The 23,212-nt window shown below is 42.0% G+C and overlaps 1 protein-coding gene across 1 annotated transcript in view; it reads left to right on the top strand.

Annotated features, from left to right (window-relative positions):
- LOC137359971 (glutamate receptor ionotropic, kainate 5-like) overlaps positions 1–23,212 on the top strand; it is a gene marked incomplete at its 3' end in the record, with an annotated part of 260,230 nt that overhangs the window by 41,661 nt on the left and 195,357 nt on the right. Inside the window, exon 4 of the mRNA XM_068025563.1 lies at positions 3,682–3,779. Within this exon, the coding sequence (XP_067881664.1) occupies positions 3,682–3,779 (98 nt within the window). The remainder of the gene's footprint in view (positions 1–3,681; positions 3,780–23,212) is intronic.

Raw genomic sequence — 23,212 nt, 5'->3', positions numbered from 1 at the left:
CTGCCATGCTGCTGCCTTCGCTCAGCCACCCGCGCCCCCCGCTCACCTGCCCCCACCCCCAGCTACTCGGTCCTGCCCCACCAGCCACTGTACCTCTCAGCTGCTCGCTCCAGACCTTGCCGCTGCTCCTCCCCCCCACTCCCCGAAACAATCGTTCCCTGCTCCTCCTCCTCCTCCCCCCCCCCCCCCATCCACTAACTCTGCCGCGCTGCTTCCCTCCTCTTGGCCACTCGCTCCTACTTTGCCCTGTCGCCCCTCGCAGACCACCTTGCTTCTTTGGGCGATGTGGCAGAGAACGATCGAACAAGAAAGTGAGTGGGCAAGAGGAGGGAGCTAGCAGCTGTTGGCGGGGGGTGGGGGGGGTGCAGGTGGGAAACTGGGGAGCGAGCAAGCGAGTGGTCGGAGAGCGAGTGTGGGGTGCGGGGAAGCGAGGAACGGGGTATGATCGGCCGGGGGAGGGAGGAGAGAAGCAGTGGCTGAGGGGAGGCAGCGGGGAGCGAGCAGCAAGAAGCCGAGCACAGGAGGGAGCAGCAAAGAGGAGCGCATTGGCAGGAGGGAGCAGGGGACCGTTGAGGGTGGGATGGAGGGGGCGATGGCGCCATCTTTAATCCTGGCAGCTGCCCGAAACGTCGCAGACAGTGACGCTTCAGTGGAAGAGGCTGCATTTGCGCATGTGCTCGTACCGCGCCACCTAGTGGTTGCATCGTCAGTAGCCTTTTTGCTTATCTGTCTCTCTGTGTTTGTGTGCACTTCTCAATCCAGCTCGCTATGTTACCATTAATGCCAGAGGCTTCTATCGTAAAAAGAAACCTTTTGTCTGGTACATTGAGAAAAATGTTTTGGAAGTCTCAATAGACAACGTCTACTGGGCTTCCCTCATCTACCACCTTGATGATTTCAAAAATTGCTATTAGGTTTGTAATATATGACTCCTATTTATGAAGTAATGCTAGGTGTCCCTAATAGATTCCTCTCTATCCAGGTAATGCCTAATGACTCTCTTAAGTATTATTAATGTCAAACAAATGGGTCTATAGTTCCCCAGATCTGCTGTGCCTCCCTTTTTAAAGATGGAGCCTACATGGACTTATAGAAACATTTACTCCGATCTTATTTGCCTTGCTGCATAACCAGTTAGACACCTTACCGGGAAAGCACGACTGTCCAAAGCAAACACGGAGATGCTTGCACCTCAGAGCTCTCCGGCTCAGAGTTCGAGACACATAAGGGAGGGGGGAGAAATCTCTGGACAGATTTATCAAGAATAGAGTCACGCCCCAGAGGAAAACACCAGTTTAGGAAAAAGAGGGTGTGACACTGTTAGGGAGCTGGGTAATGGGTATTTAGAAGGAGGTCCCGTGGACGCTGGCTCCGTCTATCAGGTGCGATGTACTGCGAGGGCAAGCAGGGAGGACTATCACAATGCAGACTAAGGTACCACAGCTCAGAAGTCAGTGCAAGGGGTGGGAGGGGAAAGAGAAGACTAGAAATGTGGTAGTGATAATCAAGGGGGTGGAAGGTTATCGGGGGTAAGTGGAAATGTGGAGTAATCAGTTCAGCCATGAACTTATTGAATGGCGGAGCAGGTTCGAAGGGCCGAGTGGCCTGCTCCTGCTCCTAATTCATATGTTCGTGTGTATTGACTAAACTAATCAAACTCAAAGAGGATAAAACCCCTGGTCTGGGTGGAATGTATCCCCGCATTTTAAAACAATCTAGTGAAGAGACAGCAGAGAAATGTGCAGAAATGAAAAATCTTATTGAATAGTCAGCATTTATTTCATGGATAATCTTACTTGACTAACCTTATTGGAAGTTTTCGAGGAGGAAACAGAGAGGGTAGACAATGGTACCGCAGTAGATGTCATCTATCTGGGTTTTCAAAAGGCCTTCGATAAGCCTGCCCCCGTAATAGACTAATCAATCAGGTCAGAGAACGCAGAGTCAAGGGACAAGTGGCAGAGTGGATTGCGAGCTGGCTCCAAGACAGAAGGCAGCGAGTGAGTGTAACGGGGAGTGATTCCGAGTGGCGGGGTGTGACGAGTGGTGTTCCACAAGGGTCCAGTGCCGGGACATCTACTGCTCGCACCTTACATTCACGACTTGGAGCGGGGGTCAAAAGCGCAATTTCTAAATTTGCGCATTTGGAAATTTGTGGGTGGGGTATTGTCAATACGGAGGAGGAGTGCAACAAATTACAGGAGGCCATGAATAAACTTACAGAATGGGCAAATGATTGGCAAGTGAAGTTCCGTGCTGACAAATGTGAGGTCCTACATTTTGGTAGGAGGAATAGGGAGGTCGCTTATAACCTGGAAGGTGTTGTGGAGGAACAAAGGGATCACAGGGTACATATACACCAAGCACTCAAACTTGCACCTCACATCTGCAAGTCCATAAAAAAATGTAGATCACCACTAGGCTTTATTCCGACAGGGAGAGAATTGAAAAATAGGGAAGTTTTCCGAAACCAGTATCAAACCTTGGTTAGACCACACTTAGGGCTGGATTTTGTTCGCAGCCCGATGTCTAGTTCTGTGACGGGGCAGAGGTTGGGGGAGTGGTGCAGAGAATCGGAGTTGAAGAGGCCAACTGAGGCCAGTGGTTGGGGGTGGGGGAACAGAGCGTCTCTCCCTCGTGGGCAATTCATGGCCTGCAGAGGACCCACTGTACCCTCGGAGACCCCCTGCCCCTGGAGTGAACGCCCACAACCCCACCTTCCCTCGCCGGGGGCTTCCGGACTGCCCCTGGCGACCCCTCCTCTGAGTTCTGGTTTAATTTGTCAATTCTCAGTACTTTTCGTTCCACCAACCCATATGAAACTGTATAATGTTGTCGTCACTCTTGCCCAGGCTCACTATTAAACGCAAACTCTCCTGGATGGTTATCCCTCCGATCTGTCCACTTGTGTGTGTGTGTGTGTGTGTCTCTCTCTCTCTCTCTCTGTCTCGATCCTTCGAAGAGTATCCGTGTTTCTCTCTATCTTGTGCTTGCCTTCCGTTAGCCTCCAAGCACACGTGCGTAGAAACGTGACTGGGACTGGTCGCTGGCACTGAATCTGGGTCTTTCTCGGGTGGGGGTTTGGGGGGGCTGGATAGGCAGCTGATGTCACTCAGTCGCAGTTTCCTGCTCTCTCCCAGCTGTGCCGCAAACAATTCCGCATCGGTTACATTTCCCGAACTCCTGTTCTCGCATCTCCCCTCTGACCGACATCAGCAAAAGCCTCGATTTTGATTTTCTCATCCTTGTTTCCAAATCCCTCCTGGGACCCTGCCCCCCCCCCCTCCCCTCCTCCTCCTCCTCCAGCCCAACAACCCTCCAAGATCTCTGCACTCCTCGAATCCTGGCCTCTGGTGCATCCCTGATTTTCAACACTCAGCGCTTGGCTGCTCGACGCACAGGAATTCTCTCCGTGTCTCTACCTTACCCCACTTTTAAGATGCTGCTCAAAACCTTTGGCCCAGCTTTTTGGTATTGTCTTGCTATCTCCGTATGAGTGTCTCGGAGTTATTCTTTGGCTGGTAATGTCCCTCTGAAGTGCTTTAGGATTTTTTTCCTACTTTAAAGGGAAATGGTGAATCATTCCATGTTCTGAAAACCCTTCATCACCGTCACCTTTCGCACCATCACCAACATCAACAACACACAAATCCCTATCCATGTTGTCATCTTGTTTTGCAGTGTGTCAAATTCTGCCCAAGGGCGTGGGAGCCATCTTGGGCCCTTCATCAAGCCCAGCCACTGGATCGTTCGTCAGTCACATCTGTGGAGAGAAAGAGGTAAAGCGACCAGGTTTTTGCGAAGGACAGGGTCCAGGAGGGTTTGGGTCTGGGAAGGTTGAGGTCCTGGAGGGTTGGGCTTTGGAAGGGACAGGACACGGGTGGTGGGAGACGACGTCCAGGAGGGACAGGGTCCGGGAGGGATAGTGTGGGAGAGGGTCAGTGTTCGGGAGGGAAAGGGTCCGGGATTGATGAACTCCGGCTGGCGAAGGGGGGTCCAGGATGGATGGTGCCAAGGATGGACGGTGTGAATAAGACAGTGGCCATGATGAATGAGATGCAGGATGGTCAAAGTCTGGGAGGGACAGGAATCCAGGATGGAAGTGGTCCAGGAGGCCGGTGTCAGGCGGAGATGGTGTCTGAGAGGGATGGCCTTCAAGATGGATGGTGTCTGGGAGAGTTGACGTCTGGAAGGAAATGTGTCGCAGAGAAAAGGGAAGGTTGCTGGTCTGAATCCTGGAACTCACTCACTAGCAGTCTTGCCCACTAGCTGTGTTTGCAGAAAAAAGATGAACAACCTTTGATACCCAGGACACAGATACCAGACGGAAAACCTTGCAATTAAATGTTATTTAATCAGCTGTTCAATCAACATCCTTTAATCAATGTCCCTTTAATCAATGTCCCTTTAATCACTGTCCCTTTAATCACTGTCCCTTTAATCACTGTCCCTTTAATCACTGTCCCTTTAATCACTGTCCCTTTAATCAATGTCCCTTTAATCAATGTCCCTTTAATCAATGTCCCTTTAATCAATGTCCCTTTAATCACTGTCCCTTTAATCACTGTCCCTTTAATCACTGTCCCTTTAATCACTGTCCCTTTAATCAATGTGTCTTTAATCACTGTCCCTTTAATCAATGTGCCTTCAATCACTGTCCCTTTAATCAATGTGTCTTTAATCAATGTCCCTTTAATCAATGTCCCTTTAATCAATGTCCCTTTAATCAATGTCCCTTTAATCACTGTCCCTTTAATCAATGTGCCTTCAATCACTGTCCCTTTAATCAATGTGTCTTTAATCAATGTCCCTTTAATCACTGTCCCTTTAATCACTGTCCCTTTAATCACTGTCCCTTTAATCACTGTCCCTTTAATCACTGTCCCTTTAATCACTGTCCCTTTAATCAATGTGCCTTCAATCACTGTCCCTTTAATCAATGTGTCTTAAATCAATGTCCCTTTAATCAATGTCCCTTCAATCAATGTCCCTTTAATCACTGTCCCTTTAATCACTGTCCCTTCAATCAATGTGCCTTCAATCACTGTCCCTTTAATCAATGTCCCTTTAATCACTGTCCCTTTAATCACTGTCCCTTTAATCAATGTGCCTTCAATCACTGTCCCTTTAATCACTGTCCCTTTAATCACTGTCCCTTTAATCACTGTCCCTTTAATCAATTTCCCTTTAATCACTGTCCCTTTAATCAATGTGCCTTCAATCACTGTCCCTTTAATCAATGTCCCTTTAATCACTGTCCCTTTAATCAATGTGCCTTTAATCACTGAGCCTTTAATCAATGTGCCTTCAATCACTGAGCCTTCAATCACTGTCCCTTTAATCAATGTCTCTTAAATCACTGTCCCTTTAATCACTGTCCCTTTAATCACTGTCCCTTTAATCACTGTCCCTTTAATCACTGTCCCTTTAATCATTGTCCCTTTAATCACTGTCCCTTTAATCACTGTCCCTTTAATCACTGCCCCTTTAATCAATTTCCCTTTAATCACTGTCCCTTTAATCACTGTCGCTTTAATCACTGCCCCTTTAATCACTGCCCCTTTAATCACTGTCCCTTTAATCACTGTCCCTTTAATCACTGTCCCTTTAATCACTGTCCCTTTAATCACTGTCCCTTTAATCACTGTCCCTTTAATCACTGTCCCTTTAATCACTGTCCCTTTAATCACTGTCCCTTTAATCACTGTCCCTTTAATCACTGTCCCTTTAATCACTGCCCCTTTAATCAATTTCCCTTTAATCACTGTCCCTTTAATCACTGTCGCTTTAATCACTGCCCCTTTAATCACTGCCCCTTTAATCACTGCCCCTTTAATCACTGTCCCTTTAATCACTGTCCCTTTAATCACTGTCCCTTTAATCACTGTCCCTTTAATCACTGAGCCTTTAATCACTGAGCCTTTAATCACTGAGCCTTTAATCACTGTCCCTTTAATCACTGTCCCTTTAATCACTGTCCCTTTAATCACTGTCCCTTTAATCACTGTCCCTTTAATCACTGAGCCTTTAATGAATGTCCCTTTAATCACTGAGCCTTTAATCAATGTCCCTTTAATCAATGTCCATTTAATCACTGTCCCTTTAATCACTGTCCCTTTAATGAAACTCCCTTTAATCACTGTGCCTTTAATCACTGTGCCTTTAATCACTGTCCCTTTAATCAATGTGTCTTTAATCAATGTCCCTTTAATCACTGTCCCTTTAATCAATGTGCCTTCAATCACTGTCCCTTTAATCAATGTCCCTTTAATCAATGTCCCTTTAATCAATGTCCCTTTAATCAATGTGTCTTTAATCACTGTCCCTTTAATCACTGTCCCTTTAATCACTGTCCCTTTAATCACTGTCCCTTTAATCACTGTCCCTTTAATCACTGTGCCTTTAATCAATGTGCCTTTAATCACTGAACCTTTAATCAATGTGCCTTTAATCACTGTCCCTTTAATCACTGTCCCTTTAATCACTGAACCTTTAATCACTGAACCTTTAATCACTGTCCCTTTAATCACTGTCCCTTTAATCAATGTCCCTTTAATCAATGTCCCTTTAATCAATGTCCCTTTAATCACTGTCCCTTTAATCACTGTCCCTTTAATCACTGTCCCTTTAATCACTGTCCCTTTAATCAATGTGCCTTTAATCAATGTGCCTTTAATCACTGAGCCTTTAATCAATGTCCCTTTAATCAATGTCCCTTTAATCAATGTCCCTTTAATCACTGTCCCTTTAATCACTGTCCCTTTAATCACTGTCCCTTTAATCACTGAACCTTTAATCAATGTGCCTTTAATCACTGTCCCTTTAATCACTGTCCCTTTAATCACTGTCCCTTTAATCACTGTCCCTTCAATCACTGTCCCTTCAATCACTGTCCCTTCAATCACTGAGCCTTTAATCAATGTCCCTTTAATCACTGTCCCTTTCGTCACTGTCCCTTTCGTCACTGAGCCTTTAATCACTGAGCCTTTAATCACTGTCCCTTCAATCACTGTCCCTTTAATCACTGAGCCTTTAATCACTGAGCCTTTAATCATTGTCCCTTTAATCACTGTCCCTTTAATCACTGTCCCTTTAATCACTGTCCCTTTAGTCACTGTCCCTTTAGTCACTGTCCCTTTAGTCACTGTCCGTTTCGTCACTGTCCCTTTCGTCACTGTCCCTTTCGTCACTGTCCCTTTAATCACTGTCCCTTTAATCACTGTCCCTTTAATCACCGTCCCTTTAATCACCGTCCCTTTAATCACCGTCCCTTTAATCACCGTCCCTTTAATCACCGTCCCTTTAATCAGTGTCCCTTTAATCAGTGTCCCTTTAATCAGTGTCCCTTTAATCACTGCCCCTTTAATCACTGCCCCTTTAATCACTGCCCCTTTAATCACTGCCCCTTTAATCACTGAGCCTTTAATCACTGTCCCTTTAATCACTGTCCCTTTAATCACTGAGCCTTTAATCACTGAGCCTTTAATCACTGAGCCTTTAATCACTGAGCCTTTAATGAATGTGCCTTTAAACAATGTGCCTTTAAACAATGTCCCTTTAATCACTGCCCCTTTAATCACTGCCCCTTTAATCACTGCCCCTTTAATCACTGCCCCTTTAATCACTGCCCCTTTAATCACTGAGCCTTTAATCACTGAGCCTTTAATCAATGTCCCTTTAATCAATGTCCCTTTAATCAATGTCCCTTTAATCACTGTCCCTTTAGTCACTGTCCCTTTCGTCACTGTCCCTTTCGTCACTGTCCCTTTCGTCACTGAGCCTTTAATCACTGAGCCTTTAATCACTGAGCCTTTAATCACTGAGCCTTTAATCACTGTGCCTTTAATCAATGTCCCTTTAATCAATGTCCCTTTAATCAATGTCCCTTTAATCACTGTCCCTTTAGTCACTGTCCCTTTCGTCACTGTCCCTTTCGTCACTGTCCCTTTCGTCACTGTCCCTTTCGTCACTGTCCCTTTCGTCACTGAGCCTTTAATCACTGAGCCTTTAATCACTGTCCCTTTAATCACTGTCCCTCTAATCAATGTCCCTCTAATCAATGTGCCTCTAAACAATGTGCCTTTAAACAATGTGCCTTTAATCACTGAGCCTTTAATCACTGAGCCTTTAATCACTGAGCCTTTAATCACTGAGCCTTTAATCACTGAGCCTTTAATCACTGTCCCTTTAATCACTGTCCCTTTAATCACTGTCCCTTTAATCACTGTCCCTTTAATCACTGAGCCTTTAATCACTGAGCCTTTAATCACTGAGCCTTTAATCAATGTCCCTTTAATCACTGTCCCTTTAATCACTGTCCCTTTAATCACTGTCCCTTTAATCACTGAGCCTTTAATCACTGAGCCTTTAATCACTGTCCCTTTAATCACTGTCCCTTTAATCACTGTCCCTTTAATCACTGTCCCTTTAATCACTGTCCCTTTAATCACTGTCCCTTTAATCATTGTCCCTTTAATCACTGTCCCTTTAATCACTGTCCCTTTAATCACTGCCCCTTTAATCAATTTCCCTTTAATCACTGTCCCTTTAATCACTGTCGCTTTAATCACTGCCCCTTTAATCACTGCCCCTTTAATCACTGTCCCTTTAATCACTGTCCCTTTAATCACTGTCCCTTTAATCACTGTCCCTTTAATCACTGTCCCTTTAATCACTGTCCCTTTAATCACTGTCCCTTTAATCATTGTCCCTTTAATCACTGTCCCTTTAATCACTGTCCCTTTAATCACTGCCCCTTTAATCAATTTCCCTTTAATCACTGTCCCTTTAATCACTGTCGCTTTAATCACTGCCCCTTTAATCACTGCCCCTTTAATCACTGCCCCTTTAATCACTGTCCCTTTAATCACTGTCCCTTTAATCACTGTCCCTTTAATCACTGTCCCTTTAATCACTGAGCCTTTAATCACTGAGCCTTTAATCACTGTCCCTTTAATCACTGTCCCTTTAATCACTGTCCCTTTAATCACTGTCCCTTTAATCACTGTCCCTTTAATCACTGAGCCTTTAATGAATGTCCCTTTAATCACTGAGCCTTTAATCAATGTCCCTTTAATCAATGTCCATTTAATCACTGTCCCTTTAATCACTGTCCCTTTAATGAAACTCCCTTTAATCACTGTGCCTTTAATCACTGTGCCTTTAATCACTGTCCCTTTAATCAATGTGTCTTTAATCAATGTCCCTTTAATCACTGTCCCTTTAATCAATGTGCCTTCAATCACTGTCCCTTTAATCAATGTCCCTTTAATCAATGTCCCTTTAATCAATGTCCCTTTAATCAATGTGTCTTTAATCACTGTCCCTTTAATCACTGTCCCTTTAATCACTGTCCCTTTAATCACTGTCCCTTTAATCACTGTCCCTTTAATCACTGTGCCTTTAATCAATGTGCCTTTAATCACTGAACCTTTAATCAATGTGCCTTTAATCACTGTCCCTTTAATCACTGTCCCTTTAATCACTGAACCTTTAATCACTGAACCTTTAATCACTGTCCCTTTAATCACTGTCCCTTTAATCAATGTCCCTTTAATCAATGTCCCTTTAATCAATGTCCCTTTAATCACTGTCCCTTTAATCACTGTCCCTTTAATCACTGTCCCTTTAATCACTGTCCCTTTAATCACTGAGCCTTTAATCAATGTCCCTTTAATCAATGTCCCTTTAATCAATGTCCCTTTAATCACTGTCCCTTTAATCACTGTCCCTTTAATCACTGTCCCTTTAATCACTGAACCTTTAATCAATGTGCCTTTAATCACTGTCCCTTTAATCACTGTCCCTTTAATCACTGTCCCTTTAATCACTGTCCCTTCAATCACTGTCCCTTCAATCACTGTCCCTTCAATCACTGAGCCTTTAATCAATGTCCCTTTAATCACTGTCCCTTTCGTCACTGTCCCTTTCGTCACTGAGCCTTTAATCACTGAGCCTTTAATCACTGTCCCTTCAATCACTGTCCCTTCAATCACTGAGCCTTTAATCACTGAGCCTTTAATCATTGTCCCTTTAATCACTGTCCCTTTAATCACTGTCCCTTTAATCACTGTCCCTTTAGTCACTGTCCCTTTAGTCACTGTCCCTTTGTCACTGTCCGTTTCGTCACTGTCCCTTTCGTCACTGTCCCTTTAATCACTGTCCCTTTAATCACTGTCCCTTTAATCACCGTCCCTTTAATCACCGTCCCTTTAATCACCGTCCCTTTAATCACCGTCCCTTTAATCACCGTCCCTTTAATCAGTGTCCCTTTAATCAGTGTCCCTTTAATCAGTGTCCCTTTAATCAGTGTCCCTTTAATCACTGCCCCTTTAATCACTGCCCCTTTAATCACTGCCCCTTTAATCACTGCCCCTTTAATCACTGCCCCTTTAATCACTGAGCCTTTAATCACTGTCCCTTTAATCACTGAGCCTTTAATCACTGAGCCTTTAATCACTGAGCCTTTAATGAATGTGCCTTTAAACAATGTGCCTTTAAACAATGTCCCTTTAATCACTGCCCCTTTAATCACTGCCCCTTTAATCACTGCCCCTTTAATCACTGCCCCTTTAATCACTGCCCCTTTAATCACTGAGCCTTTAATCACTGAGCCTTTAATCACTGAGCCTTTAATCAATGTCCCTTTAATCAATGTCCCTTTAATCAATGTCCCTTTAATCACTGTCCCTTTAGTCACTGTCCCTTTCGTCACTGTCCCTTTCGTCACTGTCCCTTTCGTCACTGAGCCTTTAATCACTGAGCCTTTAATCACTGAGCCTTTAATCACTGAGCCTTTAATCACTGTGCCTTTAATCAATGTCCCTTTAATCAATGTCCCTTTAATCAATGTCCCTTTAATCACTGTCCCTTTAGTCACTGTCCCTTTCGTCACTGTCCCTTTCGTCACTGTCCCTTTCGTCACTGTCCCTTTCGTCACTGTCCCTTTCGTCACTGAGCCTTTAATCACTGAGCCTTTAATCACTGTCCCTTTAATCACTGTCCCTCTAATCAATGTCCCTCTAATCAATGTGCCTCTAAACAATGTGCCTTTAAACAATGTGCCTTTAATCACTGAGCCTTTAATCACTGAGCCTTTAATCACTGAGCCTTTAATCACTGAGCCTTTAATCACTGAGCCTTTAATCACTGTCCCTTTAATCACTGTCCCTTTAATCACTGTCCCTTTAATCACTGTCCCTTTAATCACTGAGCCTTTAATCACTGAGCCTTTAATCACTGAGCCTTTAATCAATGTCCCTTTAATCACTGTCCCTTTAATCACTGTCCCTTTAATCACTGAGCCTTTAATCACTGAGCCTTTAATCACTGTCCCTTTAATCACTGTCCCTTTAATCACTGTCCCTTTAATCACTGTCCCTTTAATCACTGAGCCTTTAATCACTGAGCCTTTAATGAATGTCCCTTTAATGAATGTCCCTTTAATGAATGTCCCTTTAATCACTGTCCCTTTAATCACTGTCCCTTTAATCACTGAGCCTTTAATCACTGAGCCTTTAATCACTGAGCCTCTAATCAATGTGCCTTTAAACAATGTCCCTTTAATCACTGTCCCTTTAATCACTGTCCCTTTAATCACTGTCCCTTTAATCACTGTCCCTTTAATCACTGAGCCTTTAATGAATGTCCCTTTAATCACTGAGCCTTTAATGAATGTCCCTTTAATCACTGAGCCTTTAATCAATGTCCCTTTAATCACTGTCCCTTTAATCACTGTCCCTTTAATCACTGTCCCTTTAATCACTGAGCCTTTAATCACTGAGCCTTTAATCACTGAGCCTTTAATCACTGAGCCTTTAATCACTGTCCCTTTAATCAATGTGCCTTTAATCACTGAACCTTTAATCACTGTCCCTTTAATGAAACTCCGTTTTATCACTGTCCCTTTAATGAAACTCCCTTTAATCACTGTACCTTTAATCAATGTGCCTTTAATCACTGTCCCTTTAATCACAGTCCCTTGAATGAAACTCCCTTTAATCACTGTCCCTTTAATCACTGTCCCTTTAATCACTGTCCTTTTAATGAAACTCCCATTAATCACTGTGCCTTTTATCACTGTCCCTTTAATGAAACTCCCTTTAATCACTGTACCTTTAATCACTGTCCCTTTAATCACTGTGCCTTTTATCACTGTCCCTTTAATGAAACTCCCTTCAATCACTGTCCCTTTAATCACTGAGCCTTTAATCACTGAGCCTTTAATCACTGAGCCTTTAATCACTGTCCCTTTAATCACTGTCCCTTTCGTCACTGTCCCTTTCGTCACTGTCCCTTTCGTCACTGTCCCTTTCGTCACTGTCCCTTTCGTCACTGAGCCTTTAATCACTGTCCCTTTAATCACTGTCCCTTTAATCACTGAGCCTTTAATCACTGAGCCTTTAATCACTGAGCCTTTAATCACTGTGCCTTTTATCACTGTCCCTTTAATGAAACTCCCTTTCGTCACTGTCCCTTTCGTCACTGTCCCTTTCGTCACTGTCCCTTTCGTCACTGTCCCTTTCGTCACTGTCCCTTTCGTCATTGTCCCTTTCGTCACTGAGCCTTTAATCACTGAGCCTTTAATCACTGTCCCTTTAATCAATGTGCCTTTAATCACTGAACCTTTAATCACTGTCCCTTTAATCACTGTCCCTTTAATCACTGTCCCTTTAATCAATGTCCCTTTAATCAATGTGCCTTTAATCAATGTGCCTTTAATCAATGTGCCTTTAATCACTGAGCCTTTAATCAATGTCCCTTTAATCAATGTCCCTTTAATCAATGTCCCTTTAATCACTGAGCCTTTAATCACTGTCCCTTTAATCACTGTCCCTTTAATCACTGTCCCTTTAATCACTGTCCCTTTAATCACTGTCCCTTTAATCACTGAGCCTTTAATCACTGAACCTTTAATCAATGTGCCTTTAATCACTGTCCCTTTAATCACTGTCCCTTTAATCACTGTCCCTTCAGTCACTGTCCCTTTCGTCACTGTCCCTTTCGTCACTGTCCCTTTCGTCACTGTCCCTTTCGTCACTGTCCCTTTCGTCACTGTCCCTTTCGTCACTGAGCCTTTAATCACTGTCCCTTTAATCACTGTCCCTTTAATCACTGAGCCTTTAATCACTGAACCTTTAATCAATGTGCCTTTAATCAATGTCCCTTCAATCACTGAGCCTTTAATCAATGTCCCTTTAATCAATGTCCCTTTAATCACTGTCCCTTTCGTCACTGTCCCTTTCGTCACTGAGCCTTTAATCACTGAGCCTTTAATCACTGTCCCTTCAATCACTGAGCCTTTAATCATTGTCCCTTTAATCACTGTCCCTTTAATCACTGTCCCTTTAATCACTGTCCCTTTAGTCACTGTCCCTTTCGTCACTGTCCCTTTCGTCACTGTCCCTTTCGTCACTGAGCCTTTAATCACTGTCCCTTTAATCACTGTCCCTTTAATCACTGTCCCTTTAATCACTGAGCCTTTAATCACTGAGCCTTTAATCACTGTCCCTTTAATCACTGTCCCTTTAATCACTGTCCCTTTAATCACTGTCCCTTTAATCACTGTCCCTTTAATCAATGTCCCTTTAATCACTGTCACTTTAATCACTGAGCCTTTAATCACCGTCCCTTTAATCACCGTCCCTTTAATCAGTGTCCCTTTAATCAGTGTCCCTTTAATCAGTGTCCCTTTAATCAGTGTCCCTTTAATCAGTGTCCCTTTAATCACTGCCCCTTTAATCACTGCCCCTTTAATCACTGCCCCTTTAATCACTGAGCCTTTAATCACTGAGCCTTTAATCACTGAGCCTTTAATGAATGTGCCTTTAAACAATGTGCCTTTAAACAATGTCCCTTTAAACAATGTCCCTTTAAACAATGTCCCTTTAATCACTGCCCCTTTAATCACTGCCCCTTTAATCACTGCCCCTTTAATCACTGCCCCTTTAATCACTGAGCCTTTAATCAATGTCCCTTTAATCAATGTCCCTTTAATCAATGTCCCTTTAATCACTGTCCCTTTAGTCACTGTCCCTTTAGTCACTGTCCCTTTAGTCACTGTCCCTTTAGTCACTGTCCCTTTCGTCACTGAGCCTTTAATCACTGAGCCTTTAATCACTGAGCCTTTAATCACTGAGCCTTTAATCACTGAGCCTTTAATCACTGTCCCTTTAATCACTGTCCCTTTAATCACAGAGCCTTTAATAACTGAGCCTTTAATCACTGTCCCTTTAATCACTGTCCCTTTAATCACTGTCCCTCTAATCAATGTGCCTCTAAACAATGTGCCTTTAAACAATGTGCCTTTAAACAATGTGCCTTTAAACAATGTGCCTTTAATCACTGAGCCTTTAATCACTGAGCCTTTAATCACTGAGCCTTTAATCACTGTCCCTTTAATCACTGTCCCTTTAATCACTGTCCCTTTAATCACTGAGCCTTTAATCACTGAGCCTTTAATCACTGAGCCTTTAATCACTGTCCCTTTAATCACTGTCCCTTTAATCACTGTCCCTTTAATCACTGTCCCTTTAATCACTGTCCCTTTAATCACTGTCCCTTTAATCACTGAGCCTTTAATGAATGTCCCTTTAATCACTGTCCCTTTAATCACTGTCCCTTTAATCACTGAGCCTTTAATCACTGAGCCTTTAATCACTGAGCCTTTAATGAATGTCCCTTTAATCACTGTCCCTTTAATCACTGTCCCTTTAATCACTGTCCCTTTAATCACTGTCCCTTTAATCACTGTCCCTTTAATCACTGAGCCTTTAATCACTGTCCCTTTAATCACTGTCCCTTTAATCACTGTCCCTTTAATCACTGTCCCTTTAATCACTGTCCCTTTAATCACTGAGCCTTTAATGAATGTCCCTTTAATCACTGAGCCTTTAATCACTGAGCCTTTAATCACTGTCCCTTTAATCACTGTCCCTTTAATCACTGTCCCTTTAATCACTGAGCCTTTAATCACTGAGCCTTTAATCACTGTCCCTTTAATCAATGTCCCTTTAATCACTGTCCCTTTAATGAAACTCCCTTTAATCACTGTCCCTTTAATCACTGTCCCTTTAATCACTGTCCCTTTAATCACTGTCCCTTTAATCACTGTCCCTTTAATCACTGTCCCTTTAATTAAACTCCCTTTAATCACTGTCCCTTTAATCACTGTCCCTTTAATGAAACTCCGTTTTATCACTGTCCCTTTAATGAAACTCCCTTTAATCACTGTCCCTTTAATCACTGTCCCTTTAATCAATGTGCCTTTAATCACTGTCCCTTTAATCACTGTCCCTTGAATGAAACTCCCTTTAATCACTGTCCCTTTAATCACTGTCCCTTTAATCACTGTCCCTTTAATCACTGTGCCTTTTATCACTGTCCCTTTAATGAAACTCCCTTTCGTCACTGTCCCTTTCGTCACTGTCCCTTTCGTCACTGTCCCTTTCGTCACTGTCCCTTTCGTCACTGTCCCTTTCGTCACTGTCCCTTTCGTCACTGAGCCTTTAATCACTGAGCCTTTAATCACTGAGCCTTTAATCACTGAGCCTTTAATCACTGAGCCTTTAATAACTGTCCCTCTAATCAATGTGCCTTTAAACAATGTGCCTTTAATCACTGTCCCTTTAATCACTGTGCCTTTAATCACTGAGCCTTTAATCACTGTCCCTTTAATCACTGAGCCTTTAATCACTGAGCCTTTAATCAATGTCCCTTTAATCACTGAGCCTTTAATCACTGTCCCTTTAATCACTGAGCCTTTAATCACTGAGCCTTTAATCAATGTGCCTTTAAACAATGTCCATTTAATCACTGTCCCTTTAATCACTGTCCCTTTAATCACTGTGCCTTTAATCACTGTCCCTTTAATCACTGTCCCTTTAATCACTGTCCCTTTAATCACTGAGCCTTTAATCACTGAGCCTTTAATCACTGTCCCTTTAATGAAACTCCCTTTAATCACTGTCCCTTTAATCACTGAGCCTTTAATGAATGTCCATTTAATCAATGTCCCTTTAATGAAACTCCCTTTAATCACTGTCCCTTTAATCACTGTCCCTTTAATCACTGTCCCTTTAATCACTGTCCCTTTAATCACTGTCCCTTTAATCACTGTCCCTTTAATGAAACTCCCATTAATCACTGTGCCTTTAATCACTGTCCCTTTAATGAAACTCCCTTTAATCACTGTACCTTTAATCAATGTGCCTTTAATCACTGTCCCTTTAATCACTGTCCCTTTAATCACTGTACCTTTAATCACTGTCCCTTTAATCACTGTACCTTTAATCACTGTCCCTTTAATGAAACTCCCTTTAATAAATGTGCCTTTAATCAATGTGCCTTTAATCACTGTGCCTTTAATCGCTGTCCCTTTAATCACTGAGCCTTTAATGAAACTCCCTTTAATCACTGTCCCTTTAATGAAACTCCCTTTAATCACTGAGCCTTTAATGAAACTCCCTTTAATCACTGTACCTTTAATCAATGTGCCTTTAATCACTGTCCCTCTAATCGCTGAGCATTTAATCACTGAGCCTTTAATCAATGTGCCTTTAATCACAGCCTTTAATCAATGTGCCTTTAATCACTGTCCCTTTAATCAATGTGCCTTTAATCAATGTCCCTCCAATCACTGTCCCTCCAATCACTGTGCCTTTAATCACTGTGCCTTTAATCACTGTGCCTTTAATCACTGTCCCTTTAATCACTGTCCCTTTAATGAAACTCCCTTTAATCACAGCCTTTAATCAATGTGCCTTTAATCACTGTCCCTTTAATCAATGTGCCTTTAATCACTGTCCCTCCAATCACTGTCCCTCCAATCACTGTGCCTTTAATCACTGTGCCTTTAATCACTGTCCCTTTAATCACTGTCCCTTTAATCACTGTCCCTTTAATCACTGTCCCTTTAATGAAACTCCCTTTAATCACTGTACTTTTAATCACTGAGCCTTTAATCAATGTGCCTTTAATCACTGTCCCTTTAATGAAACTCCCTTTAATCACTGTCCCTTTAATCACTGTCCCTTTAATGAAACTCCCTTTAATCACTGTACCTTTAATCACTGTGCCTTTAATCACTGTCCCTTTAATCACTGTCCCTTTAATGAAACTCCCTTTAATCACTGTCCCTTCAATCACTGTCCCTTTAATCAATGTCTATTTAATCACTGAGCCTTTAATCAATGTGCCTTTAAACAATGTGCCTTTAATCACTGTCCCTTTAATCACTGTCCCTTTAATCACTGAGCCTTTAATCAATTTCCCTTTAATCACTGAGCCTTTAATGAAACTCCCTTTAATCACTGTCCCTTTAATCAAACTCCCTTTAATCACTGAGCCTTTAATCAATTTCCCTTTAATCACTGTCCCTTTCGTCACTGAGCCTTTAGTCACTGAGCCTTTAGTCACTGAGCCTTTAGTCACTGAGCCTTTAGTCACTGAGCCTTTAATCACTGTCCCTTTAATCACTGAGCCTTTAATCACTGAGCCTTTAATCACTGTCCCTTTAATCACTGTCCCTTTAATCACTGCCCCTTTAATCACTGCCCCTTTAATCACTGCCCCTTTAATCACTGCCCCTTTAATCACTGTCCCTTTCGTCACTGAGCCTCTAATCACTGAGCCTCTAATCACTGAGCCTTTAATCACTGAGCCTTTAATCACTGAGCCTTTAATGAAACTCCCTTTAAACAATGTGCCTTTAATCAATTTCCCTTTAATCACTGTCCCTTTAATCACTGTCCCTTTAATCACTGTCCCTTTAATCACTGTCCCTTTAATCACTGTCCCTTTAATCACTGTCCCTTTAATCAATGTCCCTTTAATCACTGAGCCTTTAATCAATGTGCCTTTAATCACTGAGCCTTTAATCAATGTGCCTTTAATCAATGTCCCTTTAATCAATTTCCCTTTAATCACTGTCCCTTTAATGAAACTCCCTTTAATCACTGTACCTTTAATCAATGTGCCTTTAATCACTGTCCCTTTAATCACTGTCCCTTTAATCACTGTCCCTTTAATCACTGTCCCTTCAATCACTGTCCCTTTAATCACTGTCCCTTTAATCACTGTCCCTTTAGTCACTGTCCCTTTCGTCACTGAGCCTTTAATCACTGAGCCTTTAATCACTGTCCCTTTAATAACTGAGCCTTTAATCACTGTCCCTTTAATCACTGTCCCTTTAATCAATGTCCCTTTAATCAGTGTCCCTTTAATCAGTGTCCCTTTAATCAGTGTCCCTTTAATCACTGCCCCTTTAATCACTGCCCCTTTAATCACTGCCCCTTTCGTCACTGAGCCTCTAATCACTGAGCCTTTAATCACTGAGCCTTTAATCACTGTCCCTTTAATCAATGTCCCTTTAATCACTGAGCCTTTAATCAATGTGCCTTTAAACAATGTGCCTTTAATCACTGTCCCTTTAATCACTGAGCCTTTAATGAAACTCCCTTTAATCACTGTCCCTTTAATCACTGTCCCTTTAATGAAACTCCCTTTAATCACTGAGCCTTTAATCAATTTCCCTTTAATCACTGTCCCTTTAATCAATGTCCCTTTAATCACTGTCCCTTTAATCACTGTCCCTTTAATCACTGTCCCTTCAATCACTGTCACTTCAGTCACTGTCCCTTCAGTCACTGTCCCTTTAGTCACTGTCCCTTTAGTCACTGTCCCTTTAGTCACTGTCCCTTTCGTCACTGTCCCTTTCGTCACTGAGCCTTTAATCACTGAGCCTTTAATCACTGAGCCTTTAATCACTGTCCCTTTAATCACTGTCCCTTTAATCACTGTCCCTTTAATCACTGTCCCTTTAATCACTGCCCCTTTAATCACTGCCCCTTTAATCACTGCCCCTTTAATCACTGCCCCTTTAATCACTGCCCCTTTAATCACTGAGCCTTTAATGAATGTGCCTTTAATCAATGTGCCTTTAATCACTGTCCCTTTAATCAATGTCCCTTTAATCAATGTCCCTTTAATCACTGAGCCTTTAATCACTGAGCCTTTAATCAATTTCCCTTTAATCACTGAGCCTTTAATGAAACTCCCTTTAATCACTGTCCCTTTAATCACTGTCCCTTTAATCACTGTCCCTTTAATCACTGAGCCTTTAATCAATTTCCCTTTAATCACTGTCCCTTTAATCACTGTCCCTTTAATGAAACTCCCTTTAATCACTGTACCTTTAATCAATGTGCCTTTAATCACTGTCCCTTTAATCACTGTCCCTTTAATGAAACTCCCTTTAATCACTGTCCCTTTAATGAAACTCCCTTGAATCACTGTCCCTTTAATCACTGCCCCTTTAATCACTGCCCCTTTAATCACTGCCCCTTTAATCACTGCCCCTTTAATCACTGCCCCTTTAATCACTGCCCCTTTAATCACTGAGCCTTTAATCACTGAGCCTTTAATCACTGTCCCTTTAATAACTGAGCCTTTAATCACTGTCCCTTTAATCACTGTCCCTTTAATCACTGTCCCTTTAATCAATGTCCCTTTAATCAGTGTCCCTTTAATCAGTGTCCCTTTAATCAGTGTCCCTTTAATCACTGCCCCTTTAATCACTGCCCCTTTCGTCACTGAGCCTCTAATCACTGAGCCTTTAATCACTGAGCCTTTAATCACTGTCCCTTTAATCACTGCCCCTTTAATCACTGCCCCTTTAATCACTGCCCCTTTAATCACTGCCCCTTTAATCACTGCCCCTTTAATCACTGCCCCTTTAATCACTGAGCCTTTAATCACTGAGCCTTTAATCACTGAGCCTTTAATCAATGTGCCTTTAGTCACTGTCCCTTTAGTCACTGTCCCTTTAATCACTGTCCCTCTAAACAATGTGCCTCTAAACAATGTGCCTTTAATCACTGTCCCTTTAATCACTGTCCCTTTAATCACTGTCCCTTTAATCACTGTCCCTTTAATCACTGAGCCTTTAATCACTGTCCCTTTAATCACTGTCCCTTTAATCACTGAGCCTTTAATCACTGAGCCTTTAATCACTGAGCCTTTAATGAATGTCCCTTTAATGAATGTCCCTTTAATCACTGTCCCTTTAATCACTGTCACTTTAATCACTGAGCCTTTAATCACTGAGCCTCTAATCAATGTGCCTTTAAACAATGTCCCTTTAATCACTGTCCCTTTAATCACTGTCCCTTTAATCACTGTCCCTTTAATCACTGTCCCTTTAATCACTGTCCCTTTAATCACTGTCCCTTTAATCACTGAGCCTTTAATCACTGAGCCTTTAATCACTGAGCCTTTAATCACTGAGCCTTTAATCACTGTCCCTTTAATCACTGTCCCTTTAATGAAACTCCCTTTAATCACTGTCCCTTTAATTAAACTCCCTTTAATCACTGTCCCTTTAATCACTGTCCCTTTAATGAAACTCCGTTTTATCACTGTCCCTTTAATGAAACTCCCTTTAATCAATGTACCTTTAATCAATGTGCCTTTAATCACTGTCCCTTTAATCACTGTCCCTTTAATCACTGTCCCTTTAATGAAACTCCCTTTAATCACTGTGCCTTTTATCACTGTCCCTTTAATGAAACTCCCTTTAGTCACTGTCCCTTTAGTCACTGTCCCTTTAGTCACTGTCCCTTTAGTCACTGTCCCTTTCGTCACTGTCCCTTTCGTCACTGTCCCTTTCGTCACTGAGCCTTTAATCACTGAGCCTTTAATCACTGAGCCTTTAATCACTGAGCCTTTAATAACTGTCCCTCTAATCAATGTGCCTTTAATCACTGAGCCTTTAATCACTGAGCCTTTAATCACTGAGCCTTTAATCACTGTCCCTTTAATCACTGTCCCTTTAATCACTGTCCCTTTAATCACTGAGCCTTTAATCACTGAGCCTTTAATCAATGTCCCTTTAATCACTGAGCCTTTAATCACTGTCCCTTTAATCACTGAGCCTTTAATCACTGAGCCTTTAAACAATGTCCATTTAATCACTGTCCCTTTAATCACTGTCCCTTTAATCACTGTCCCTTTAATCACTGTCCCTTTAATCACTGTCCCTTTAATCACTGAGCCTTTAATGAATGTCCCTTTAATCACTGAGCCTTTAATCACTGAGCCTTTAATCACTGTCCCTTTAATCAATGTCCCTTTAATCACTGTCCCTTTAATGAAACTCCCTTTAATCACTGTCCCTTTAATCACTGTCCCTTTAATCACTGTCCCTTTAATCACTGTCCCTTTAATGAAACTCCCTTTAATCACTGTCCCTTTAATCACTGTCCCTTTAATCACTGTCCCTTTAATCACTGTCCCTTTAATCACTGTCCCTTTAATCACTGTCCCTTTAATCACTGTGCCTTTAATCACTGTCCCTTTAATGAAACTCCCTTTAATCACTGTCCCTTTAATCACTGTGCCTTTAATCACTGTCCCTTTAATCACTGAGCCTTTAATGAAACTCCCTTTAATCACTGTACCTTTAATCAATGTGCCTTTAATCACTGTCCCTTTAATCACTGTCCCTTTAATGAAACTCCCTTTAATCACTGTCCCTTTAATGAAACTCCCTTTAATCACTGTCCCTCTAATCGCTGAGCCTTTAATCACTGTCCCTTTAATCACTGTCCCTTTAATGAAACTCCCTTTAATCACTGTCCCTTTAATGAAACTCCCTTTAATCACTGTACCTTTCATCAATGTGCCTTTAATGAAACTCCCTTTAATCACTGTGCCTTTAATGAAACTCCCTTTAATCACTGTCCCTTGAATCACTGTCCCTTGAATCACTGTCCCTTTAATCAATGTGCCTTTTATCACTGAGCCTTTAATCAATGTGCCTTTAATCACTGTCCCTTCAATGAAACTCCCTTGAATCACTGTCCCTTGAATCACTGTCCCTTGAATCACTGTCCCTTGAATCACTGTCCCTCTAATCGCTGAGCATTTAATCAATGTGCCTTTAATCAATGTCCCTTTAATCACTGTCCCTTTAATCACTGTCCCTTTAATCACTGAGCCTTTAATCAATGTGCCTTTAATCACAGCCTTTAATCAATGTCCCTCTAATCAATGTCCCTTTAATCATTGTCCCTTTAATGAAACTCCCTTTAATCACAGCCTTTAATCAATGTGCCTTTAATCACTGTCCCTTTAATCAATGTGCCTTTAATCAATGTCCCTCCAATCACTGAGCCTTTAATCACTGTCCCTCCAATCACTGTCCCTTTAATGAAACTCCCTTTAATCACTGTCCCTTTAATGAAACTCCCTTTAATCACTGTACTTTTAATCACTGAGCCTTTAATCAATGTGCCTTTAATCACTGTCCCTTTATTCACTGTCCCTTTAATGAAACTCCCTTTAATCACTGTCCCTTTAATCGCTGTGCCTTTAATCACTGTCCCTTTAATGAAACTCCCTTTAATCACTGTCCCTTTAATCACTGAGCCTTTAATCAATGTCCCTTTAATCACTGAGCCTTTAATCAATGTGCCTTTAAACAATGTGCCTTTAATCACTGTCCCTTTCGTCACTGTCCCTTTAATCAATGTCCCTTTAATCACTGTCCCTTTCGTCACTGTCCCTTTCGTCACTGAGCCTTTAGTCACTGAGCCTTTTATCACTGTCCCTTTAATCACTGCCCCTTTAATCACTGCCCCTTTAATCACTGCCCCTTTAATCACTGTCCCTTTCGTCACTGAGCCTCTAATCACTGAGCCTCTAATCACTGAGCCTCTAATCACTGAGCCTTTAATGAATGTGCCTTTAATCAATGTGCCTTTAATGAAACTCCCTTTAATCACTGTACCTTTAATCAATGTGCCTTTAATCACTGTCCCTTTAATCACTGTCCCTTTAATGAAACTCCCTTTAATCACTGTCCCTTTAATCACTGTCCCTTTAATCACTGTCCCTCTAATCAATGTGCCTTTAATCACTGAGCCTTTAATGAAACTCCCTTTAATCACTGTGCCTTTAATCAATGTGCCTTTAATCAATGTGCCTTTAATCAATGTGCCTTTAATCAATGTCCCTTTAATCAATTTCCCTTTAATCACTGTCCCTTTAATGAAACTCCCTTTAATCACTGTCCCTTTAATCACTGTCCCTTTAATCAATTTCCCTTTAATCACTGTCCCTTTAATGAAACTCCCTTTAATCACTGTGCCTTTAATCAATGTGCCTTTAATCAATGTGCCTTTAATCAATGTGCCTTTAATCACTGTACCTTTAA

The sequence above is a fragment of the Heterodontus francisci genome, unplaced genomic scaffold, assembly GCF_036365525.1.
Source record: "Heterodontus francisci isolate sHetFra1 unplaced genomic scaffold, sHetFra1.hap1 HAP1_SCAFFOLD_764, whole genome shotgun sequence".
Taxonomy (NCBI): Eukaryota; Metazoa; Chordata; class Chondrichthyes; order Heterodontiformes; family Heterodontidae; genus Heterodontus; species Heterodontus francisci.
The sequence above is the reverse complement of the archived record's forward strand: the minus strand, read 5'-3'. Positions and strand labels throughout refer to the sequence as shown.